This window comes from Arachis hypogaea, chromosome 5, assembly GCF_003086295.3.
Source record: "Arachis hypogaea cultivar Tifrunner chromosome 5, arahy.Tifrunner.gnm2.J5K5, whole genome shotgun sequence".
NCBI lineage: Eukaryota > Viridiplantae > Streptophyta > Magnoliopsida > Fabales > Fabaceae > Arachis > Arachis hypogaea.
The window spans coordinates 86,937,064-86,963,004 of record NC_092040.1 but is presented as its reverse complement, the minus strand read 5'-3'; the positions used below and the strand labels follow the sequence as shown (position 1 = coordinate 86,963,004).

The 25,941-nt window shown below is 32.4% G+C and overlaps 4 protein-coding genes across 4 annotated transcripts; 2 read left to right on the top strand and 2 right to left on the bottom strand.

Annotated features, from left to right (window-relative positions):
• Nucleotides 1-764: 764 nt before the first annotated feature.
• On the bottom strand, nucleotides 765-7,046 carry LOC112801712 (K(+) efflux antiporter 5). The gene is made up of 20 exons (XM_025844615.3): nucleotides 6,571-7,046; nucleotides 5,986-6,029; nucleotides 5,387-5,454; nucleotides 5,196-5,280; nucleotides 4,999-5,060; nucleotides 4,636-4,711; nucleotides 4,427-4,501; nucleotides 4,243-4,314; nucleotides 3,967-4,050; nucleotides 3,799-3,867; nucleotides 3,599-3,676; nucleotides 3,402-3,490; nucleotides 2,742-2,838; nucleotides 2,601-2,654; nucleotides 2,331-2,426; nucleotides 2,060-2,248; nucleotides 1,879-1,956; nucleotides 1,705-1,749; nucleotides 1,532-1,627; nucleotides 765-1,367 (listed from the first exon to the last, which is right to left on the bottom strand). Exons 1-20 carry the CDS (start codon nucleotides 6,800-6,802, stop codon nucleotides 1,329-1,331), a joined length of 1,728 nt encoding a protein of 575 aa, XP_025700400.1. The 5' UTR covers nucleotides 6,803-7,046; the 3' UTR covers nucleotides 765-1,328.
• A 6,135-nt stretch (nucleotides 7,047-13,181) lies between these two features.
• LOC112801711 (uncharacterized) lies at nucleotides 13,182-14,808 on the bottom strand. The gene is made up of 2 exons (XM_025844614.3): nucleotides 14,627-14,808; nucleotides 13,182-14,241 (listed from the first exon to the last, which is right to left on the bottom strand). Exons 1-2 carry the CDS (start codon nucleotides 14,739-14,741, stop codon nucleotides 13,421-13,423), a joined length of 936 nt encoding a protein of 311 aa, XP_025700399.1. The 5' UTR covers nucleotides 14,742-14,808; the 3' UTR covers nucleotides 13,182-13,420.
• Nucleotides 14,809-16,609: 1,801 nt separating this feature from the next.
• Nucleotides 16,610-19,325, top strand: LOC112801709 (embryo-specific protein ATS3B). Its single transcript, XM_025844611.3, has 3 exons — nucleotides 16,610-16,956; nucleotides 17,131-17,244; nucleotides 18,498-19,325. The coding sequence occupies exons 1-3, from the start codon at nucleotides 16,819-16,821 to the stop codon at nucleotides 19,077-19,079; spliced, it is 834 nt and encodes a 277-aa protein (XP_025700396.1). The 5' UTR covers nucleotides 16,610-16,818; the 3' UTR covers nucleotides 19,080-19,325.
• A 3,541-nt stretch (nucleotides 19,326-22,866) lies between these two features.
• LOC112801710 (embryo-specific protein ATS3B) lies at nucleotides 22,867-25,613 on the top strand. Its single transcript, XM_025844612.2, has 3 exons — nucleotides 22,867-23,171; nucleotides 23,331-23,444; nucleotides 24,981-25,613. The coding sequence occupies exons 1-3, from the start codon at nucleotides 23,031-23,033 to the stop codon at nucleotides 25,356-25,358; spliced, it is 633 nt and encodes a 210-aa protein (XP_025700397.1). The 5' UTR covers nucleotides 22,867-23,030; the 3' UTR covers nucleotides 25,359-25,613.
• Nucleotides 25,614-25,941: the final 328 nt, after the last annotated feature.

Below are 25,941 nucleotides of genomic sequence, written 5' to 3'. Positions count from 1 at the left end.
AGAGTATGGAGACAATTAAAATGACAACATTTTGCCTACAATTTTGTAATACATGGCCTACAAATTGGATGCCGTATGATACGTTCACATCAATGATACTTTTTACAGTTATAACAGTTGATAATGTGTCAATTTGATAAGCAGTTGATACTCTTGCTCCTTCTAATACCAAAGAAACAGTTGATAATGTGTCAATTTGTATTTGTCACCGAATAAAAAAGATTAGTTAACGTTTGGGTGCGGAGTGTAGAGCGAACATAGACAGAATGTCTTGATTTTATGTTTACTTTGCACTATTATAAGCAGTGTGTTTGTAATACTAATATCTAATATGAGCACAAATGAACAATATAACAGAAAATAGTTAGCATCACAACTTACATGAGTTATGTAAAACTGTAATTGTCAAAGTATAGGAACCACAAATTCAGAATGGAAGTTAATTATGTTGCAGTTAGTTAAACGGCATGCAAGGAACTGGTATACAAGTACAAATTAAGTACAATATTTTTCATATTATTTGTTGTTTATTAGAGTCTTAATTGAGTGTCATTTCATAGAAATTCTTGACTTCTTTTTCCAACGTGCTGCAGCATTCCATTTTTACACTTTAAAAAAAAGCACTGGAAAAGTAAAAATCTTATGTCATCAAAGGTATTAGAACACCAAACACTTTCGACACCTGTATAAAAATACGATTGTTATTAATCAATTGTATATTTAGATTGTTTTTCAATTAACCAAAAAAAAAAAATACATGTTGATTGTTAATAAAATATTAGTATAAAAACAATGTCTATAATAAAGGGTGTATGCATAGTTGGATTGTTTTACAAGACCCTAATGACCAAAACCCTAGCTAAACTACAGCACCAATAATTTGAAATAATGGTCGGTAACTATTAACCAAGATCTTCATTCGGGTCCTTACATGTTACAGAAAAACCTTCAAACAGAAAAAAGTTACAGGCTGAATTCTTTTCTAAACAATTTGTTGAATCATTTCAGCTGCAGCAATTCATGGCAGCAAATATAGGCTAACCAGGGTATGATGTAAGCAGATCAGTGTAAGCAACAAACAAGACTGGCCTGTGATTACCTATATACATCTTCCTCAAAGAATACAAAATTTATATTCCTATGTACATCAAATCTTCTTCCACTGTGTTTTAGTGGAAGTGAATATAATGGTTTGTCTGTGAAGCTTATCATATCATGGAGCTCTTGAGGGGTAACACATTGAAATCCTGATTTCATTAGTCACCAAAGAATAGATGCTTGCCTCCAATACATTATTTAAGGTCAATGAAAAAGAGATGAGCCACTAGTCACAACATTCTGTCTGTTTCGCTCATTGAAGCTTTTGCCTGTTAAGGGTTGAAAACGGATTATATTCGTTAGCAACACCAAGGTCTAAATATGTGTGTGTGTGTGTGTGTGTGTGTGTGTGTGTGTGTGTGTGTGTGTGTGAGAGAGAGAGAGAGAGAGAGAGAGAGAGAGAGAGAGAGAGAGAGAGAGAGAGAGAGAAAACCTCGTTCGGTGTGGTATTTTCGGAGGGGAACCAGCGCATGAGAACACCGAGATTCATGACAAGAGGTATCAACTTAAAAAGTAGTGGGGTGGTAACCTGAGGCATTTTAACAATAAGTATAAACTTGTAAAAGGAAGATTAGTATGGAGCTTCTAGGTGCAAATGAAATTTACCAGACTGAAAGCCGTCGTTCCCAGAAGAAGAAGATACATTTTCCCCTGAAATATTGTAGTCAGTCAGAGAGAGAGAGAGAGAGAGAGAGAGAGAGAGAGAGAGAGAGAGAGAGAGAGAGAGAGGGACGACATTAATGAGAGGGGAAAAAAGCATAGGAGAGAGAGCGCAGACACCTCAACAAGATTGAGATTTGAAGCACGACTGAGGAGAACAAAAGCGAATTCTCCAATCTGAGCAAGCGAAATACCAACCTGCGTTGTCATTAAGACAGCTATTCAGTGTTCAGCATATCATGGTATTTAAGTAATTATAGTTAACCAATAGAGCATATGGAAGTTGACAATGTTAACTTACAAGAAATGACGTTCTAATGCTATATCCAAATGCCTTTGTAACTATTGCAACAACGGCTGTCTTAACGACTATAACCAGAATAACAGATGCCAGCAAGATATCAACATGGTTCCAAAGAAATTGCACATGTATAAGCATTCCGATACTCGAGAGGAAAAGAGCTGCAAATAGGTTTCGAATTGGTTCCACCTATATATAATATGAAAGCATAATCAGACAACTGCAATGAACTTCACAATTCAGAAAAAGTAAATAAACATGAGAATGATACCTGATCCAAAGTATGTTGAGCAAAATCTGTTGTAGAAACCATCACACCAGCCATAAATGAACCCAGCTCAAGACTAAGGCCGAGCTTATCACTGCACTGGAAAGATATTAAATAAAGTTAACAAAATGCACAGCATCATAACTAATTGTTTAATCCACCAAACTGCATATAACACAGATGTAGACAAGGCCATTAGGCTTTGAATTGTTTTGGAAAAGCAATATGGAATGGCACATAACTAAAGGAAAACTTAGTATACGGTTTTCTTACCCATGCAGAGAGTAAGCAGAAAGCAACAGCAGCTAGCTGATAAAGTTCATTTGTCTGGAAAGGAAAGGAAGCTCATGAAAATTGCTATCGGAGGCAAGAAAGTGGAAGTAAAACTCTGAAACAAATATGAATTACCCTTACCTGAGATGAGAGCTGCATCATCAGTTTAAGAAAGCGAGGAACAAATGACCAAGACACGACAGAAGTAGCAGTAAGATACAAGGACAGCATTAGCATCCTGAAGTTATAAAAAAAAAACAATTAGATATATTCAATAATATAAATGATCATATCCACACTCTCCCCCCCCCCCCCCCACACACACACACACACAAAACAAACAAACAAACAAAACCCCTAAAAAGAGGGCCTGAAAACCATTATGAACCCTATATCTCACTAAAACTTGTGACGTAGAATTTTGCAAGATACATCAACATTTCAGTGTTTCCTCAAGTTCACAAGTAAAATTTTCTGCTCGATACAGTTTTCCCACAAATTACAGTTGTTACACTGGTGTCATTTATCCACTTTAGAAGATAGTGTTAAATATATGTTAGAGTTGGTATATTAAAGTTTATTTGGATGAGAACTTGTATGGAAAAAATCGTGCCCTTAAGTTTAGGCCTTCAAGAACTCTCGAAAGTGGAAACTAGTAGAGAAATATAGCAGCATTATTAGAGTCAATTAGCTTGCATTAACTGATTAACAGAACAAATAGTTCTTGATCATTAATCAGAAAGGCGCTTTATGAAATGATACAAAGGAACCAGAGAAAGGATTGCATACGAAGAGACTTACAGTTTTCCCATTGAAATAAATCCTTGTAGAAGACCACTGCTGCCACCCAAAACTGGAAGCAGCGCAAATAGTAAACCCACAGTGCAATCCTGGATATACACATGTTGAACAAGGACCAATAAACAGACAAGTCAATCCTTAGACATTACTTTATGAAAATCTAACAAGTTACCATTTAACATCAACAAGAAAGATACCTGAAAAATAAGAGTCCCAATGGTAACTTGAACATGAAGAGCATTATTAGTATTCCGATCCACCAAAAACTTTATGACCTGGTTAAAAGTGAAAGTAAATGTGTCATGTCAGAATTCACAAAGCACCAGGTTTTTCTTTTTTGTAAAAGAAAGGGGATATATACAGTGTTTTTTTGTTTGGAGAAACAGGGAAAACATACCACTGCTGTGGATGACATGGAGAGAAATGAGCCAACGAAAACACCTTCAGACAATTTGGCTCCAAATATCTGCAAATCAAGTGGAAAATGATGTTCAGAACCCATCTCTACTCAACCATAAATCCTTAATTCTATTGAAGACCATAACATATACACTCAGCACCATACCTTGGAAAGAATGCCACAAAGAACCATGAAAATAGCAATTTGAAGAAGACCTCCTAAAACAGCAACAGGTCCAACAGCTTTTAACTGCATGGATACAAATTTCAGAACAGCTGCTCTTTAGAAAATGAAAATTTATCAATATTTTGCAACCCCTAATTGATAGCCTTTGGCAAGGATAACAATATTTCCATTTTAATCTTTAAAATCATGAGTTGAGTTGAGATAACCTAGGGTCAAAATATGTGAAATACTATCAATAAGACATGAATAGCAAACCTTTGCCAAGGAAAACTCCAGACCCAATGCAAAGAGAAGAAATACAACCCCAAATTGTGCAACAGTTTCAACCTATATAAAATGTGAGGAGAAAAGGTTTATCCAGTGCAAAACGATTGACAAAAAATTACAGGACACAGCTTGCTTCAGCAAAAATGATAGTGAGTTGTTGAGAACAACATACCTGTACCATTTCACTAATGAATTTCAAACCTCCTGGTCCAATAAGGGAGCCAGCAAGAAGGTAGCCCACAATAACCTAAAGAAAAGCAGATGAAATCCAATACTCAACATAACTTATTGCAGAAGACCACTAAAAAAAAACACTTATTGTCAATGAAATTGCATAAAAGTCACAAAATGCCACAATGAGTAATAGTAACAGTTACAAACCGGTTGTCCCAAACAGGAAAAGATAATTCCACCAATGGCTGCAGAAACTATGAGAACCACTAAATCCGATATTAGCCTGCATGAATGAACAACAATCACACATCATGATAGAAAATAAATAGGAAAGCCAGATAAAAGGATTTCAAAAATTACAAAAAAAAAAAAGATAGGTATGAGAACATAATATGTTCAACTTATCATCATCAATAAGGGTATCACAAATAAGGAAACAAAAAGGAAATATAATTTCTGGAAATCTGCTAGCCTCTGAAATCCAATGCGTATCCATTGATAATAGAAATTACTAGGATTCACTGAAAGGTAACCACAGTTTAAAATAATAAAGTCATAGTAGATATCAACCTCAAATCCACTTGAAGCACGGGATATTTGGATTTCTTGTTTGACATCACAAAGACATTGTCCTGCCATGAAGTGGCATAAATATGTAAGCAGGAAACACAAAACAAAATAGTTATCAGAACAATGAAGAGCAATCATTGAGCCTTCACATGATACTATAGTGCACCTTTTATGCATCCGGAAAAAAAATTGTGCACCTTTTTGTCAATCAAGGTTGTCACGTCTTCAGAATCTTCATTCTCGAGGGAGAATACATCTTGAAGCTGAAATGGTCTTGTGAAACTGCAAAAAATAATCATTAAAAGATGATGAGAGAATTACTGGGTAAATGAAGGATATAACACGTAGCTATCTATTGTAAGTTGTAACAGGGGAAAAAAGACCATACTTTCCCTCATGTGTATCATTTTTCTTCGTTTTATCATGAGTAATTTTAGCTACAGTCTCCAACACAGCCTACAAAACAAGACCAGATCGTAAAAAATGATACTTATATAAAGAAAATAACTTTGGAATAATCCTAATAGAAAGAGCAGCTCAAGCAGAAATTAAACTATGAAAATAATCCAAGAGCAAGAAGTAGTAGTTATCGGCAAAAGAGTAAAATATTTGAGGGCTTCATCAAGACAAAAAATAGGAGAAATCAGAAACATCAACGGTGGAGTTATGCATGCATATAATATAATAGAGGAATAGAAAATACCCTAAATAGAATGAAAGACATCATCTTAACATTTATAAATAGCATGAGCAGTCCATCACTCCTTAATCAAAGTGATGAATTTTCATACAACCGATTGAACGTTTGAGAATTTAAAAGAGAAAATAGAGATGCCCAATGCAGGTTCATTTCTGTTCTATAATATTATTTGATGTTGACAAGGATATATTTTGGCATCTTTTTATACATAAAGAAACAACATTTTTGTTGGCAGCTTACAAAATCCACTTTAACATAACTATTAAAGACCACAGTATCAGATCTACCTGTTGATCAGCTACACTGCTATTGAAGCTGCTCTTATCATTTCCTGTCAAAGATGGAAAAGAAGTATGAGAATACCATCACTGGTGGCTTCACAAACTTGGGGCAATACTATTCTGGTTCAAACTTCGCAATTTATCATGATCCATCAGATGTACACACTATTACAACGTTAATGCAACCTAAAGAGCTCAAAGATTTAGCACCTCACCAGGAATCCACTAAAACTGAGCAAAGAACAGCTAAATTCATCAACACACTCCTATCTCCACTGCACATGCTTAGCTCTTTTTCCAACTCCAATGCACTAAAAACTACCAAGGAGCTTCTCAAGCTTACCACATTTTCTTCTATGCAAAATTCCAAAGACACCCTCTTCCAACAATGCATCATTTACTATTTGCAAATTCAGCTGATTCCACAAGCAGCTGTTTTCAATATTTCAGAACTCCAAAACCCAACGACCAACACCAAAACACTAGCAAAGTTGCAAACTTTAACTACCCCATCAAGCTAATTTCTCGGAAGACAAACCGAAAGAAAAACTTTAAATGCAAAATCAGAGAAACAAGAAATAAGATAAAAACCTTCAGGTTGTTCATTCTCAGAGAACTCCTTCTCGAGAACGCGATCAAACATCTTGGCAATGGTTCCATCGTTGGATTCAGGGGCAGAAGAGTTGGGCATGTTCCCGTAGAACCTCTCCCTTGTTTCCTTGTCGGATCTGACTGGCGAACAAACCCTAGCACAGATCGCGAGAAGGAGAACGCAACACCACAACCCAAAAATCCCCCATTTCTTGGGGGCAAAAATCACCATCTCCTTCGTCGTTACTGCGAGCTGCGAAAGCTTCGAGCTTTGCGGTTTTCCCGGGAATTTCGATTACAAAGAAAAAAGAGTGAGAAGTGAATAGAGAAGGAAAATGGGGAAATCGGGAAATTGAAATGAGAATGCCGAGAGAAAATGGTATTGAAAGTTTCTTTCTTTGTTGTTCTTCTTCGGAGTTGAGAGAGATGGTGGTTTCTTCAAGTTAGTTGCATTCCCATTATTATTTTCTTTTTTCTTTTTTGGAATTTTTATGTATTTTAATTTGTTAGACTTTAGAGGGACTTTTCTGTAATTTGGGAAGCATTTTCGTGTGTAACTAATTAATGTTCACTAATTCTACATTGGACTATCTAATTATCTGTCACTATCATATGTAATAATTCCACACATAATAAATTAAAAAAATTATTAAATGGATAGTTAAAAATTACAAAGTAAAAATAATTGGAAATGAAATTAGTTTGACAGAATAATTCAATTCCTTTGATCGGTATTCTCTTCACTCTCTCATAACTTTGATTTGATGTTTGTGTTCATGAACCTAAAATTTTGGCCTAGATTTAAATATTTAACAAAATTAACTAGAATTTTTAGTTTGTTTAATTATATAAACATCAACTGGTTAACATTTATTAAAACACCTGTATATTAATATATTTGAAAACTTTTTTATATATAAAAAGTTATGGGCTAATTATCTAAAATTTTAATTAGTTAACTATTACTTTTTTTTGGAATAACTTTTTATCAATTGGTTGCTTCATAATTTTTAGAGTAAAGGACATTTTTGTTTGACCTTTTTTTTCGCGGATATTTTCGTTTTTAAGAAATGGAAAATATATTCAAGTCATCCACCCCCAAAAACGTGGACATTTCAATCCTTTCGTCAAATTCAGGCGTTTGGACGGAACGGAAAAATCTGATCTGGCAGAGGTGGCACTGAGATGGCCGTAACGAAGGCCAGGTGACATGGAGCATTTCGTAACAGGACATATAAGTCCCTGGAGACAAAAACGACGCGATTTTTGTAACCTCCTCCAATCATGTTTTGAATTTCTCTGCCTTTTCTTCTTTCTTCGTCCTTTTCCCTTCCATTCTTCTTCCTTGCCCCTGTCTCCATCACCGCCGCATAGCGGCGCCTCCTTCAGCCACCATCAACGCCAACGACCCCTTCCTTCCTCTCTTTTCGCGTCTTCTTCCCTTTCTCACTCCCTTATTCCCATTAGTTTCTCTTTCTTCTCACCCTCCTTCCACCCACCGTTCGTCCGCGACAACCTTCTCGGCGACCCACTGCCGCCGCCTCTCTACTGGTGCACCACCGTCGCTACTAGGGCCCAACCATCATTTCCTCTCTCTCTCTCCTTACCACCCCTGTGCTTCCCAGGTCTTCTTTCTTTCTGTTTAATTTACTCTGATATTGCAATTAGTTAATTAATATTGTTTAGTTAGTTTTGTTTAGCTAATTTTAATTTGGTTAGATTAGAGAATCTGGCGTGGATAGTGGATTAGGTCTTGCTTGCTTAATGCTGCTCTCTATGCAATCACTGTTTATAATTCATTATATTTAATTTGTTCAATTGTTCTTGAGTTGTTAGGATTAGGGTTGGTTAATGGAAATTGCTGAGACTGATGTTTTACACTGCTGGTGTGTAAATTCTCATTGCCTGTTTTGGTTAACAATGAACTCTTATGTGCTCATTTTACTGTCTGATGCCACATCTCTGTTTTAAAATGAGCTAATTCCTTTGATTCAATGATGCACTTTTGTTAGGTTTCATGTAGCTTACTTTTGATATAATTGTTGAACTCGATGAGAATTGCTACTTGAATCTGCTGTTTTTGTTCTCTGTGTTGTATTTCAAGACATTGTGCTGTACTTATGTTGATTGTGCTACTTGGTTTTTACTATGCTTGATTATGGCTCATGTTACTTGTTTTTGTTCTTGCTTAGTGATGCTGAGTTCTTAATGCATATTGAACTTCAATTTTGATTCAGTGAGACTTGATTATTTGATCTACACTCTCTACCTATAATTGACTGTTGAATTCATTGTTTGTTGCTGCCGAATTTCAAAGAAGTTTTGTTTGCTGCATTGGGAAGAGGATGTTGTGATGTTGCTACTGTCATACTAAATATTTCAACTACACATATGACCCTTACAGCTTGACTTGGTCCACTCCCTTCACCTGTTGCAATTTTTCTATAATTTGAGAATTCTTCTGTAGGTTATGTTTACACAATTTGAGTAGATTAGGGTTTAATTGAACACAGTTGACAAAAACAATTAAGCCTTATTCCAGTGGATTAGGCAATGCTATAGCATTCTATTAAAATAGAACATAGTTGAATGGCACAAAAGTTTATGCTGGACGTTTTGTCCTTTGGTCAGTATAGTTGAATGCAATCCTTAAAGACAAAGATTTTAAACAGGCTCTTTCCTTCAAGAATGAAATAGTTTCATCTACTTTCAAATCCCTCTCCTTATACAATGCTTCTCTGTTGAAAGAACCCCTCAACCTTTCCATGACAACCACCAAATTTATATACAAGTATCATTGTATTTTCATGCAATTCCAACAAGATCGTGGCTTCCCTCCACATGTTAAGCTCACACCTCATGCTTTATGCCTACACAAAGAAGAAATGGATATCCACATGAAGGTTGTGGTAGGCTTAGAGAAGGGGGGGTTGAATCTATGCCTTCCTTTTAGTTGCAGTTATTACCCTTTTAAACAAACTTTCAATTCAGGTTCTGTTTGAATCACAACAGCGAAAATTTATGAGACAATTTATTTTTGTCTCATGAATATCAAAAAACAGAACTCATCAGAGAAGAGAAAAGCTAACACCAGCATGTATTCTGGTTCGGTTGCCTTGTGCTATGCAACCTACATCCAGTCTCCTCCACAACTATGGAAGAATTTTACTATAGTTAACAGTATTACATACACCAATTTCACACTCAAGTTCTAACCTAACTTGACATTGGCTATGCTAACACCTAACTACTCACTCTTAGTACTAACCCAACTAAGAAAGGGATACCAACCAGGTACAAGATACAAGACACTTAACCAACCTAAAGAAATCAGAAAATAACTCTAGACTTTTCTCTCAAGTGTATCACTCAGCCTTTTTCCACTCATGGCTTTTACTTGAACTTTCTCACAATGCCTTTTCTCTTAAGAAATTACAGAAAGATAAGCTTAGAAAAGTTCATTACAATCAGTAAAACATGAAGGAGATTGACTTCATCAGCAGCCTCTTTGCTATGTGCAAAACCAGATTCGCAAACCTTAGATGCAGTTCTTTAGTATTGGCCGAATGCTTCTTTGAAAGAAAGCATTATCCAAGTAGAGGAACTTCTTAACAGAACACTGTTCTCACTCTCTGGTTTTCTCTCCTTAGTTCTGAATGAGCAAGAAGTCTTCTTTTATTCTCCTTGCATGTTGTTGGGTTCTTCTTCCAAGGTCAACACCTTGAGCCTTGAGCTTCACCAACCCACAGATTCACTTTTTCTCCTTAATCTTCAGATTAGAAACTTTCCTTTTGACTTCTTTATCTTGACCGAAAGCCATAATGCAGCAACCATAGAAATCTTCCAAAGATCAACATGATCTGAGCCCTTGAAAACCAACTTGGTCCCCAAGACATGTTTGAGACCGTGGATGCACAGCAGATTAGGGCAGAAAACAACTTTCTCTTGTGTGCCATTTTCGGACTTGCAGAGTGTTGGGAGGTAGAAAAGAAGATATGGAGCACGCAAACGGAAATGGATTACTTTTACCAAAAACCGGATTTGGCTTGAACTTGTTGATTTGACTTCAGCCTTTCTTGCCTGACCTTCTCTTTCTTTCCTCTTCTTTGAATAGCTTAGGAGCTAAGCAATTTCTCTTGCTTCTGTGATTTGACATGGTCAGAAAAAAAGTAACGTTGAGTTTGTGAAAGCAAGTGAGAAGGAAAAAGCTTGCTGAACTCAATTCGGGCTTGGGTATGAATATGATTTGCTTGGCCCGTTTTGATTTCTTTGACTTTGTTTCTTTTGAGCTTCTGTTTTTTCTTTTCAACCCACCAGCTTGGTTATTTTATTTTTCATTCCATTTGGGCTGTAATTCAAATTTTGGCCTGCAACAATTTATAAGTAATTAGTAACATGTAATTATAATTAATCAACATTAATTATTTATTTTGCCCAAAAATAATGTGTGCCATCACTTAATTTATTTAGTTAATTTCTTAACTCAACACCACAAATGTCTCATTAACCGATTACCCTGATTATTTTGATGTTTGTAGCATCGAAGATCCATTATCCAGAAAGGTTGTCCTGATTAGGAAGCATCCATTAATGGGTATGAGATTGAGGATCGCTCACAGGGCCAACAGCTACTCAAAAGAGAGGAAGGAGGAAGTCGCCGGCATTGATGGTGGCTGAGGGAGGCGCCGCTGTGCGGCGGTGATGGAGGCAGGGGCCAAGGAAGAAGAATGGAAGGGAAAAATGATGAAGGAAGAACAAAAGGCAGAGAAATTCGATACAGGATTGGGGGAGGTTACAAAAACGGCGTCGTTTTCGTCTCCAAGGACTTATATGTCCTGTTACGAAATGCTCCAGGCCACCTGGCCTCCGTTACGGCCACCTCAGCGCCACCTCTGCCAGCTCATCCTTTTCCGTCCAGTGCAAACGGCTGAATTCAACGGAAGAACATATATGTCCACGTTTTTGAGGAGTTAGGGACTTTAATGCATTTTTCATTTTTTGAAGACGAAAATGTCCGCGAAAAAAAAGGTCAGAGATAAAAATGTCCTTTACTCTAATTTTTATTAGGGGTATTAATTGATATAATTTTTCTATTAATGAAATAAGCAAAATCTCAAAATTTATTCATGACTCTCCAAAGATCAAAATGATGCCATGTCCAAAACGTCACTTTTCTTAATGTAGTATGTATGACCATTACGAAATATTTAATTCAACAAAGTAGTTCACGGACTTGTTCAACGTATAATAATATATGAATGCTATATGTTTTTATTTTTATTTTTTTTCCACAAAAATATGTTTCAAAATTTTGAACTCGGGTCTTTATTTATCCCGAAAAGAAGGATATTTGTTAATAATAACCCTTTCCTTAGCTGTTTGGAAATTGGAATTATATACTTCTTTTTGTGTTTTTAATAGGTAAGGTATTATTTTCTCCCTTCATTAATTTAGTTTGGTAGTTTTCCTTTCTCAATTGCCAACTAACGTAGGGTTTAGTAGGAAGTTGGAAAAGTATGCTTTTTGTTTGCATATATATTCATATTCTACTCTATTGTCATTGTGGTGGTTGCGTCTCTTTTCTCTTTCGTTTTTTCCCTCACTTTTGGACTAATTTTCAATTTTGATATCATTTTGCTTTCAAAAGAAAGGAAGGTATAGATCTACTAATATTTGACACCCTTTATCTTTGTAATATTCTAAGAAAATCATGTTACAACTTAATGTCACAGAACTTAGCATCACACACTAAAATTAACTAGTGTAAACTGTGCTTCCCATTATCAAGTCAACTATATTTAATTTTTCATTTATTTCATTGTTTCTAATCTTACGAAATTTGCATGTTTTGTGCATCAATAAATTAGAAGAAACTAGTACAATAGCGATTAAATAAAAGTAAAGGGAATATAAAATAGAATTTAATTTTGATGTATTTTTACACATGCATCCAATTCTATAATGCTACATCAATAAAAATAACTACCTTTTACATTTACGTAGAACAGATATGATTGCACGACTATGCAAAACATTTTCCATTGTCAGTGCATCAAAATTAAACTTCCTAAAATATATATTACCAAGTTTCATTTAAGACACTAATAATCCTACGATGATGAATATAGTCCAAAGTTTTGACAAGGCATCTCTTTCAGTTTCCTTTGAGGTTATCATGATTGTCAAACTTTTCACGTTGTTGCTTTCTTTCGAGCGAGGACTAAGATGTTCAAAACTAGAAATACTTCCACCCCGTATAAGATTTGTCACATCGTTTTTGTTGATAACTACATACTGCATTGAATATATTACTTGACTGACAATGATAAATATATATAACTTGATATGATCATGCTTTTTGGAATACCCATCAACATTAAAGTCCTCTTCCTTCTAACTGCAAGGCTTGATAAATAGATAATCATTGTTAAGCTTCAAATTTTCTTTGAAAAATACCAACATCTAGTTGAGTAGTCACCTAACCATTCATAATTATTGCTTGCACCCCAAGATTCAAAAGTAAAAATTTTGGTGGAACTTTCATGAATCAAACTTGGCATTTCAATGTTAGAAATAACATGGCTTCAACAGTATCATCAAAGAAAGTCTTGTTACCAAAAAGAGTCATGTTAACTTTTCATCAATCTGAATTATGCAAGATATGGTGTCATGTAATCACACATGTAAAAACTAAGGAATGGTAGTAACTAGAAAGACAGATCAACAAGTAACAGATCCATAACCTTCAATTGAGAATGATATAGCCCATCAACAACATAAAGAGAACAACAACAAAGCATTTCCCATACTGCTACAAAAACTCTTTATTGAGCCATCAAACTAACCGAATCTAAATTCGTCTTTTCTTTGGGAGTCGACAACCATTATGAGGCTTTCTAGTGGTATCTTCAATGTGAACAACCGGATTTCTACTTTTGTCTGCTCGAGAATCCAAAAAACCCTCCAACCAGCTCATTATTGCTTGCCTTTTTCTCCTGAAATGAGTAAATCCGTTCACTTTCATAACAACAGCTTTCAACCCCAAACCCCTTGCCCTTCGCCCGACAACCTCTGAAGTTGCCTCAGCAGCATACCTAGCAAGCTTCTGCCCTGATTTCATCTCTTTCACGGAACCAACGGAGCCGCTAAGCTTTATGTTCCCTTTAGAATCTGTTACGGTAACAAACGTGTTGTTCCGCAGCATCTTTATATGAACAAAATCGGCGTCTTTCTCAAATTGATTACTGTAAGCCTGAAGATGATCCTGGCCATCTTCATCTATAACCCCTCTCACGAAATCCATAGGCCTGGAACTCTTCTCAGTCTCAGTCCCACCATCATTCTCATTGCTTACATTTAGATTCTCCCTGTCCCGCATAAAAAAAGGACGAGTACCCGAATCCCGGCCAAAACCCCTCCTATTCTGAGCATAACTGGCACCTCTTGAGTTTGAGTTCTCTCCATTCCGCATGAAAAAAGGAAGATTATCCGGTTGACGGTTGAAACTCCTCTCATTCCCAGCACCACTTCCACTCGTGTTCCACATCACCCTATCCCGGATGGCCTCCGGTAAAGTTTCATTCCCACCTCTCGAGTTTTCATTTAATCTATCCCGCATCGAAAAGGGACGATTAGGATCTGATTCACCAGTTGAAAATCCTCTAACATGCTCTGCGGCATTAAAATTTTGAATAAGACCCCATTACACTCATGACTAGTGACTAGCCTAAAAACTAAACCTTCACTTGCAAATTTTGAAACTGTGAAACTGATCCAAGACATCCATTTTCAATTTGCAAGCATTTGAGCATTCCAATTCGACAATAACAAATAACAATTGAAACTTCACCTAAAAACACAATAACCATAACGTTTTCCACAAATCCATATCAAACAACTCGGGTTATAAACTTCCAAACACACAATTCACCAACCAATCAGAACACTCACCCTAAACCACTAATCAATAAGCAACATTTCTAACCAATAAGATCGAAATGCCATAATCCATGGATGGGTTAAAAATTGAAAGCAAAAAAGAGAACCAGGAAATTACCGATGTGGTTTTGCAACGGTCCTGAGAAGAAGGCAGAGATAACAGACCGTGAAGGTTTGGGTGCGAAGAGAGAAGATCCACGGACATGGCAAATTGGAAAGAGATAACGATACATGATCAAAGATTAGGGTTTTCAGAGTTTTTTCTTAGTTTTTCTTTCTAGCTCACTCACACTCAACCACAGCTCCATCTCACTGTGTTTTGGGTCGGGTCGGGTCCCATACCCATTTTTTGTGATTCTTAGGCCCAACCATCTCATTTTGGGCTTTTTGAATAACTATCCTGTCCAAAAAAATAATAAGTATAGTGTCCAATTTAAATAGTAGTAACCTTTCGGGTGTGGGCCGGATTTGTCCGATTCTCACCGTGTCCAAAAAATAAATAAATAAAAAATAGTAGTATATAGATTAAGAAATAATTAAAATTGATTTTTAATTTAAAACATTTTTAATGATTGAAAAAATTATTCTTATTAATTAATATAAAAAATATTTATTAATTTTATTTTTATACTCTACTTAATTTTTTTTACAAGAAAAAAAAGTAAAGTATAAAATACAAAAAATTAAAATTTTCTAATTATTTTAGATAAATACTTATTTGTACACCCAGAAATAAATTACTACTGCTAAGACACTTCATTTAAATATTTAACAATATTTAATGTCTAATGATTCAAGCCCATGTCAACTCTTTTTATGTTCTTGAAATTAGTGTTCTTCATCGAATTATGTAAATGATTCCCCTTCAAAGTTCAAACAAAATGACATTTTGTAGCACCCAAAAAATTCTTCTACTCCATTCATGAGTCTTGAGGCTTTTACCAATGCCAACTACCTCTACCTCTTTTAAGAAATGAACCCTCAGTGGCTCAGTCCAACTTGACAACCAGGTAAATAATCTTATATTTGAGTGATGAGTTTAATTTATGTTACAACTATATATATAGTGATGAGTTTATTTTATGAACCAAAATAATAACTTAAGTAAAAATATAGTAACTCTTGTGATGTAGTTTTTTTTCTTGTCAAATGATGGCATGTCCTTTTGTCATTTTTTAGGTGCAATTACGTTAAATATACACAAAAATCAGTAATAAAAATTAATTATTAATATAAAATATGTATGAAATATATAAAATATACATTTAAAATAAATTAAATTATATATATATTATATAAAAATATATAATAATTGATGTTAATAATTAATTTTAGTGTATAAATAATATTTTTGTTCTTAATAAAATAAAGTGCTAAAATAGTAATATAATGTCGATAATGTCGATAGTATGGTTTTCAATGAGCATTAATAGGTATTAATAAGGGGCTATAATAATACACTACACATGATGGAATGAGATTTTTTCTGCTTCTTTCATATAAAGTCTTAAAGTATGGCTACGTGTATGGCTTCTACCATTTATGTGTGTCCCTTCTTTTCAACAAGCGATGTATATGAAATTCGGTTCAAATGATGAAATCACGAGTTAGACATATAGTATGGCTAAAGGGTAATTATCTTTCAAATATCTGATGAATAGAAAATGACCTTACATATAATATTAGTTATTTTCACGGTTGGTGTAGTTTATTTCTAGGTCCAACAATAAAAAGACATTTTTCATGCTGTAAAGATTATGGATGCTTATTGGGTTATCATATCTAGAAACCTACTTCATTTTTTATTGCTCTACTATTTAATTAACAAATAATAATAAAACTTTCAAAAAGCAAATAAATTCATAACTTTTGTTAACCAGAGTTTGAATTTCTTTTATGACATAAAAAAACATTAATTTATTGCAAAACTATTTAAAAAAAAAGATATTTAACAACAGATATGGCTCGTGCAACACGCAGAAGGGAAATTACTATTTATAGGCTTCAATTTTCATGTAAAGTTAAAGTGTATGTAGTATCAAATAAGTAAAAAGTAAAAAACTTTAGCTTAGATGCTAAATGTACGGCTAACACAAGACTTATTCATAAATCATAATGAATAATAAGAGTGAGTAATTGACAAGCTATAGAATGATAATGTCACATTTGCCCTTTGTTCATTGGACAATGTTTCAGCTTTTCTATTTGCATTATTAAAGGAGATGCATTGAGTTTTGTGCATGCAAACCCATACCATATCCCATTTTCTTTTATAATTCCTCTCAACAACAACCCTATTCATCAGAAAAGATGAATATGAAAGAAGTTGTTGTTGTTCCTCATCTTGTTCTGTTTCTCTTCTTTGCCTTTGGATTGGCACTTTCAGTCTCTGAGTCCAAAATTATTCCTCATGCTGCTGATGATTCTTTCAGTGTTGGCTATATTCAGGTAACTGGGTTTTCATGGAACCCAATAAAATTAAAATAAAAAGATAAAAAATAGGAAAAATATAAGTTTTATTAACAAGAAAATGACTTCTTTTTTGTTATTTCCTATGTATTAATTATATGTTGTTTATTTGTGTGTGTGTGTGCGTTTTTTTTTTTTTTTTTTTGGGGATAGATGAGGAGTGCAAAGAATTGTTCTTACTTGGTAACAATAAATACAAGTTGTTCTTCACCAAAGTTTACTACAGATCAGATTAGTATTGTCTTTGGAGATGCTCATGGCAACCAGGTTTTCTCTTTTTTCTTTTTTTCCCTTCATTTTATTTTAATCTGCTAAAAGATTGGATTCTTATTAAAATATTCAGTTATATATTGCTCTAGGAGGTATAATAAGGTATGAACAACAGAAATTGAACTCAGAATCATGGGTATTCAGTGTTATATATGTTGCTCATTACATGCTAACTTTACTAGTTTATTTTATTTTGGAAAAGAAAAATGTCATGTGGTTATAGCAATGTTTCCGAAGAACCCAAACTCAATTATTAAAATAAAATATGGTGAAAACTCAGGTGCAGTTGGCTTCGTGAAGTTAATAGTTGAGAGCCATTAGATGAAAATTTAGTCAAATCAGTCAAATCATCTAACGGCTCTTAGTTATCAACTTCACCTGAAGTCGACTGCATCTGAATTTCCACCTATATAATTATTTATATGAATATTTTTTGTTTATTTAAACTTTTGAATTTAGATATGGTATTAAAACTTACCTCGAAAATTCTAAAAATCTGTTTTTTTATGATTATTTACATGATCAATTTGAAAAGATAATTATTTTTATTGATGTGTTATTATATAGTAAATGTACATATAAAATTTTTTTAGAGTATTACCAGTGTATCAAAATTAAATTCTTTAATAAATAGTAACTTGGCTAGAAGCTTGCTGCAATGCTAATAGCTAATGGAATTGTTGGAAACTTGCTTCTGAAACTAAATGATGTATCTAACTTAGAGCACTATTGCTCACTTTTGGCAGAAAAGTGGTCTATTTCCTCTGTTTTGGTAGGGTAGACCAAAAGCAAGGAAAGATATTTTATTTTATTTATTTAAATTTCTAATATTAAACTCTTTATCAACTTCATTCACACTCATTCTTTGGCCTTTGAATTTGGGTATTTAACTCCACTTTAACTTTGAATTTTTGTTTTCCATCTTTAGATTGAGTTTGATATCAATAAACTACCTCCTAGTGGAACATAATGTACAAATAAATAAATAATACAATTCCAAACTAAATATTTGTTGTTTTTTGAAGCCATTTCTAGTACTAGTATGAACATTATTGATTAATGAGTTAATTAGTTAGGAAGTTGTTATCTAAACTAGCTTCATGAGTGATTAGGTGTAATGAACATATTCAAAGTGATAAAAAAAAAAAACCTCAAAACATGAAAATTTGTACATGTATGTATACATTTAATTAGTTAACAAAGCTGGAGTGATTTCAAAGTATTCCATTTTGTATGTTTCTTTGGATCAGGTATTTGCACCAAGATTGGATGGTTATCCAATATCAGAGACATTTGGACAATGTGCCTCAGACACATTCCATAGAGAGGGTCCATGCACACAAAACATATGTTTTGCATACCTAAGAAGATGTGGTTCCAATTTTAAGGGTTGGATGCCTCAAACTGTCCAAATCTATTCCCAACACTTAGAACATCATGTTACTTTCAATTTCAACACTTTCATTCCCAATGACACTTGGTATGGTTATAATTTCTGCCAAACGCCGCCTCCGCCACCTCCTGTTCCTCCTCATGAAGATTCTCCTCCACCACCAACGTCGCCGCCACCACATCCTCCTCATCATGATGAGCCTCCTCCTCCACCTCCACATTATCATTCTCCCCCGCCACCATCACCATCACCTCCACCTCCTTCTCAACCTCCTCCACCACCACCATCACCATCACCTCCTCCCCCATCTCCTCCCCCTCCACCACCATTACTGCCTCCTCCTCCTCCTCCTGCACCGTCTTCTTCAAACCATTTGTGCAATCAAAATTGGATTATATACTTGGTTGTAGGACTTGTTCTTAGTATAATTTGGATGTAGCTAGTTTAAATTTAATTTGATGCACTTTGAATATGTTCTATATATGACTTTATGTCTCTTAAATTTGTAGCAACGGAACTCAATTTATAATCTAGGATGTAGGGACACTATATCTATATCTATGTGTTGTACGGATATGAAATCTCTTGAGAAAAAAAATAAAAGAATGACTAGAGGTACCGGTGGTTGGTCATACAAATGCATGTGCGGCGGTTTGCATGTGTTGCAACCAACCCTTGAAATCAATTCCTGAACCTTTTGATTTGGATTTACACACCATGATTCAAACACATCATTCTATCAAGATGCAAGAAATTTGACCACTAACTCACTAAGATATACACTACATCTCTATTTGGCGGTTATTTTAAGGGGACACTTGTGCACAATTTTCATAATATTAAATCTAGCTAGTATCACTTATTTTAAAAGAAATAAAATATTTATCAACTTATTAGTACAGTGCTGTTGGTGGTGGGTGAGAACATTGATGAGAGGAACAGTCAGAGATACCCAAAGAGGAGGGAAAAGGGGGGGGGGGGTTTAGCTTAAACTAAATAAAGATAAATACAAGGGAAATTAATTTTAGGTTTTTTAAAAAACAACTTTAAATAGAAAATTTCTATGGGGTTTAATCATTAATTTAAATTTATAATCTAATAATTTAATAATATATTTTATTTTATATTTTTAAATATTAATAATTAAAAATAATCAATTTTAATAGTTTTCTAATATTTTTTGTCTAAATAATATGAATGAAATTCATTATATGAAAAAGCAAGGGCAAACAGGTGATGAACATTACAACTTTCCAAACACACCGTGAGCTAATAATAATGGTGATTATTAAATAGAATAATATATAATATTAGTGCATTGACAATGACCAATAATAATAATAGAGGTGTTCATAGATCGGATTTAATCTGCATATCTGTGATGTTTTTTTTTTTGAATTCGATCCGAAAATTACGGATATAGATCCGATTTGCAAGGCTATCGGATCGGATTCGCATACTAATCAGATCGGATTGCAGATTTTTTATAGGTACCCGCAAAAATAAAGAAATAAATAAGTAAATATTCTTTTTATGTTTTATTTCAACTAATACTTATCATATATGTTGTATTATTTTAATTTATTATTTAAAAAAAGTATGTTTAATATTATTTTAAGAGTAAAATATTTTAAAAATAGAAAAATAAATTTTATTGATATTTTTTAATAAAAATAAGTTTTTAAAAATATTTTTGTGTTTTGCAGATATATTTGATATCCGATCTGATCCGATCTTCAAATGTGTGGATCGGATTGGATCGAATCCAAACTTAAAAATGGCAGATATTGGATCCGGTCCGATCCGATCCGCGTTCACCTCTAAACAATAAAAGAGTGACTTCGATAAAAGACGTCTAAAACGTCTTTTTTTTAAGATATCTTTTAATAATTGAAATTTAACATATATAATCGATTAAACTATGTTATTTTTATTAAAATTAGGTCCGACAAATTATTTTGATCGAAAAATAGTGAATTAAATTTTGAATCGATCTAAATTAATATTTTTTTTATAAAAAATGACTACAATACCTTTATTATAGAAAATAATTAAAATAATCCTATTAATATATATTAATTTTAAAAACTCTAAATTTCTATGATGAGAGAGAAATACAAAACTAAAAGTTAAGATTTTTAAAATTAATATATATAATAAAAATATTTTAGTTATTTTCTGTAATAAGAGTATTGAAATTATTTTTTATAAAAAAATTAATATTAATTTAAATTAATTCAAAATTTAATTCGTTATTTTTTGTCAAATTAATTTATTGGTCTAATTTTAACAAAAATAAATTGATTATATATATTAAATTTTAGTTATTAAAAAATATTTAAAAAAAAGTTTTATACGCCTTTATTTAAGTGATTTTTTAATAAAATAATAATAATAATACAAAAACTTCTAGAGAATCTAAAAAATTGTAGCCATCCCATTCCAGTCAATGGGCAAGGCACACATGCAATATCATGAAAGCATTCATGTGTCATTTTGTAAAGCAATTTCATTCTCCTAAGTCCTAAAACATTGGCTACACGTGTATATATATGGTTTAAGTTTATGCTTCTCTGATACTCTTTTCATTTACTATATATTTAAAAGGAGTACGAGGAGACTAACAAATTTTTTAATTTGTAATCATTAATTATTATTAATATTTTTAATAATATAAAATTATATTTAATAGTATAAAATTATTTATTTTATTTATTAATTAAATATTTAACAAATTTTAATAAAAGGTAAAAATTCAGGTGAAGTTGATTTCACATGAAGTTGATATTTGAGAGTCGTTAGATAAAAATTTAGTCAAATTAATTAAATCATTTAACGACTCTCAACTATCAACTTCACGTAAAGTCGACTGCACATGAATTTCACCTTAATAAAAATGTTCATCCTTAGACTTTCTTTATATATAATTTGTCTTCATTCTTTTCTAAAACGGGTATAAATTCAATAACATAGAAGAAACCAGAGTCGTAATTAGTTACAATTATTTCATTTTCATACATGGCTACGATCTCATCAACAAACAAAAAAAAGATAGATAAATAAAATCTATGGCCCAATAATGCAAACTTATGTTGCATATTTATGCAATTAGTTCATGTTATTATAATTTATATTATTAAAATTGAGATTAAATAAGTTTAATTTAATTTATATTGTTTAATAATAAAAAATGACATTAAATATTTATGTATGTAATTAGCTAGTTCATGTTATTATAACAAAAGTTAAATTAAATCTATTCAATCTCAATTTTATTATATATCAATTTTTTTTACTTCAATATTAGTGAATTATTTACAACAGATGCTTATTTCTGAGGGTAGAGATGGTGTAATATAAATTTTACATTTTTAAATATATAATTTTTAGATAGTTTTATAACGGTTTATTTGATTTCCAAATCACCTAGACACTTAGGAATGTTCAAAAAACTAGTTTAGTCAAACTAAACTGAAACTGATCTAAATTATTTTAAATAAACTAATTTTTTAAATAAAATAACTAAATTGAAACTACAGTATTTATGTATAAATTAGTTTAAACTGAAATTTTAAAATAAAATTAATTTTATTTTGGTTAACTAATTTAAATTAGTACATTACATTATAAATTAGTTTAAAACTAATTTTATTATATGAAAAAGCAATATAATTTAATTTTTAAATTATTTAAAATGATTTACTATAATTTCAGTTCAATTTATATACAAAAAGAAAAAGGGTAAAAACTCACCTATATAGACACCTAGCTAGTCTTCTAATTAGGAGGAACACTTTCTATCTCCATGCATATACACCTACCATCTCTATAAATTAAATATCATAGATAGGATAGGAGGCAATATAGTAACTTCATCTCTATTCGGTCTAACCCTAGTTTTTAAGACTCTCTCGTCCTACCTAACCACTTAGACAAGAATATAGATATTAGTGCAATTTTATTTTACTCTATGATTTCGCATCATTACCGTTAATTAATGAAGATATAGTAGTACAAAATATGTCATAAATTTCGATGTCCCCCAACAGTATCATATTGTTAATAATTTTTTCGTTTTTATGTTATTTACAGTCCCCCATATAAATTAATTTTTAAAAAATAATAAGACTCGTGAAACACACGGAAGTAAAGTCCAGTTAAAAATAAACATGGGAGCATAAGTGAGAGTGACAATTTTATAGAAGTATATTGTCACATTTGCCCTTAGTTCATTGGACAATGTTTAATGTTACCAAGCGCTATATCCCTTTATTTGTCTTGTGCCGTGAAGCTTTATATATACCATGCTTTGGTACCAAGCTTATTCAAAACCATAGCTTGATATTTTTCTCTCTTTCTTTTTCTTTAGCTAAGGTTTAGTTTCTGAAAGATGAATATCAAAGAGGTTGTTTTTCCTCTTCTTGTGTTTTTCTTTGCCTATTCTGGATTGGCCCTTTCAGTCTCAGAGCCCAAAAATGTTCCTCTGCTTCCTCATGCTGCTGATGATTCCTTCAGTGTTGGCTATATCCAAGTAATTAACTGCATGCTCTTATTATATATATTTTTCTCTTTTTTTTTTAAATAATTTTCTTTCTTTAGTTTGTTGAAGCTGTTTTCTTTTATTGTGCATGATATAGATTTATTTTATTTTAATAAATTTATTTATTTATTTATTGTGTTTGAATAATAGATGAAGAGTGCAGAGAACTGTTCTTACTTGGTGGCCATAAGTACAAGCTGTTCTTCACCTAAGATTACAACTGATGAAATCAGTATTGTTTTTGGTGATGCACAAGGCAACCAGGTTTTTTTTACTTCTTCTTTTTTCTCCCTATGATTTATGTTAATTGGGCCAAGATTGGATTTTTATTGAAATCTAATAATATTAAGTATAAGCCAAGTAATTAACCGATTTTTTGTTGTTCCTTACTACTTGGTACAAGCTGATCAATGAACTTTTTTTTTCCCTTGTGAAATTATATTAGTTCTATATCACTTTTACAGTATCATGGACCTGAGATTTTGAAGTGCTACAAGTTCTATTTGTGTGTTTAAATAAGGGTTAACATGCTAGAAAATTTTCTACTAAACAGAGCTCTAGAAAGGTCTCTGATAAGTGATAACCATATATAGAAAGCACTAGCTATAATTCTCTCTTTTTTGTTGAAAGTAGTGGAACTTCTTCAGTTATGAATAAAAGCATACACTACACTACATCGCTTTGGTGCATTCTAGTAAGTTGGAGTAGGTGGCTATAATATTTTAAAGAGGGAATACTTTGTCTGACTCCGAATAATTACTTGGAAAGGATTACGAAATATTTGACAAAAAAAAATATTCAATTTGATTTCTGATCTTTTTTTTGGATTGATTAGTTTCTGTGCTAAAAAAATAACATTGACTTTTTTTGGCACATGGACTAATCAATCCTATAAAAGTAAAGTTTAAAAATCGGGTTAGATATTGTTTTTGTCAAAGAACTCGTTGTCTTTCGAGATAATTGTCAGGTGCTATTTAGGATTTTTTATTTTAAAAAATTTTATTAAAATTAAAATAATATTTTTTATTATTTAGTAATTTTTTAAAAAAATATTCTTAAAAAAATATTTTAATTTTAATGACATTTTCATAGGCCCTATCTCATGTATGCTAATTGCTAATTGCTAAGCTGTTTAGTGAAAAAGGTCAATTTTTTTAACGATTGTAATGTTTCATATCCACTAGTCTTTTGCTCTTTTAGAACTTGAGTTTGATAACTCTTCCATTTATCGAAGTCCAAATTCATGTTATATCCTCCTATTTATGTCTTCTTATTAAACACCTATCCTCTCTAGAGTTTAACTAGCAAACACTGAATAAAGAAAAATGCTCAGAGAGCAATCTATATGACCATGTTAGATAGGATTAATTACATATATAAAACAATAAAAATATTATTTGTACATCAAAATTAGTCTTTAAAATCAATCATCAATATATTTGTGTATAAATATATGTGTAGTTAAATTTATTTTCAATATATATTTGTATTTCAACATGTATTTTATAATGGTTGGTAGTTAACTTTAATGACTAATTTTGGTATACACATAACATACTCGATAAATCAATATTATTGAATTATGTTTACTGTTTTACCATTTTATATGATTTTTTAGACCTTCTTTCATCTTTGGTCACCTATTTTTTGTTTGATCCACTTTCTTAATTGAATATTCTGTCGATCTTGTCTTTATATCCAAATCATTTAAGGTAAATCTACACATCTAAATTGAAAAACCAAGCATGTTTAATAATTGTTTGAGCTTACTCTTTAAACAATTATGATTATTATTATCAGGTATATGCAGAAAGACTGGGTGATAGAATTTCAAAGACATTTGAGCAGTGCTCCTCAGACACATTCCAGATAGATGGTGAATGCACTTCTGAGATATGCTTTGCATACCTTCGTAGATCTGGTTCCAAAACCAATGGATGGAAGCCTGAGAGTGTTAAAATCTACACCTACAACACTGACCCTGTTACTTTCAATTTCAACACCTCCATCCCCAATGACAAATGGTACGGCTACAATTTCTGCCAGGTTCCGCCGCCGCCATCGCCACCTCATCCTCCTTCCCCTCCTACTCCTTCCTCTTCACACCCTCTATACACCCTCAACTGCCTCATCTATGCTGTTCTAGGACTTGTTCTTACTCAAATTTGGATGTATTGATATTCCATGGCTATTAATTATTTCCATGTGGCCATGGAGAACTTAATTAGTTAGGTAACTAAATTTGTGATCCTTTGTGGTGAGCAAAGTCGGTTATTATTATTGTGCGTGGCTTTGCATTCTTATTAGTTAGATCTTTTGCTCTTTGAAGGACTAATTATGTTTTGAGTTTAATGTTTGAATAAGTAGGGTCACTTTCTGTTTTTAAAGACACTTGATGTTATATTATATATATTTCATTATTGTTAGGTGTAATTTTCTTCGCTTGAAATTTTTTATATTGTTATTTATATAATAATTCAGTTAAATATATTAATTTTTTATTATTTTTAATTAATTATTTTAGATAAAAATAATTATACGAAAAATTTTGTGTTTAATAAATTTAAAATATTGAGTATTCGATTGTTTTTTTATATTTATAGTATATGATATTTTTAAATATTTATGCTAAGTCATATCATATGCCACTTTATCTAGGATTTAGGACAAAATAATTAAAAATAAAATATTGTCTCCTTGTCTCCTATGATGATGGTATCCGCTTATAGTAACCACAGGATCGTCTAACATTAACGGATGA

Excerpts from the sequence above, each read along its gene's own strand:
- LOC112801709 (XM_025844611.3), top strand. The coding sequence starts at position 16,819 with ATGAATATGAAAGAAGTTGTTGTTGTTCCTCATCTTGTTCTGTTTCTC. Across the intron at positions 16,957-17,130 it reads TCAGTGTTGGCTATATTCAG|ATGAGGAGTGCAAAGAATTG; the intron begins GTAACTGGGTTT and ends TTTTGGGGATAG. Across the intron at positions 17,245-18,497 it reads GAGATGCTCATGGCAACCAG|GTATTTGCACCAAGATTGGA; the intron begins GTTTTCTCTTTT and ends TCTTTGGATCAG.
- LOC112801712 (XM_025844615.3), bottom strand. The coding sequence starts at position 6,802 with ATGGTGATTTTTGCCCCCAAGAAATGGGGGATTTTTGGGTTGTGGTGT. Across the intron at positions 5,455-5,985 it reads GCAGTGTAGCTGATCAACAG|GCTGTGTTGGAGACTGTAGC; the intron begins GTAGATCTGATA and ends CTTGTTTTGTAG. Across the intron at positions 4,051-4,242 it reads TGGAGTTTTCCTTGGCAAAG|TTAAAAGCTGTTGGACCTGT; the intron begins GTTTGCTATTCA and ends GTATCCATGCAG.
- LOC112801711 (XM_025844614.3), bottom strand. The coding sequence starts at position 14,741 with ATGTATCGTTATCTCTTTCCAATTTGCCATGTCCGTGGATCTTCTCTC. Across the intron at positions 14,242-14,626 it reads ACCGTTGCAAAACCACATCG|AGCATGTTAGAGGATTTTCA; the intron begins GTAATTTCCTGG and ends TTAATGCCGCAG.
- LOC112801710 (XM_025844612.2), top strand. The coding sequence starts at position 23,031 with ATGAATATCAAAGAGGTTGTTTTTCCTCTTCTTGTGTTTTTCTTTGCC. Across the intron at positions 23,172-23,330 it reads TCAGTGTTGGCTATATCCAA|ATGAAGAGTGCAGAGAACTG; the intron begins GTAATTAACTGC and ends TTTGAATAATAG. Across the intron at positions 23,445-24,980 it reads GTGATGCACAAGGCAACCAG|GTATATGCAGAAAGACTGGG; the intron begins GTTTTTTTTACT and ends TATTATTATCAG.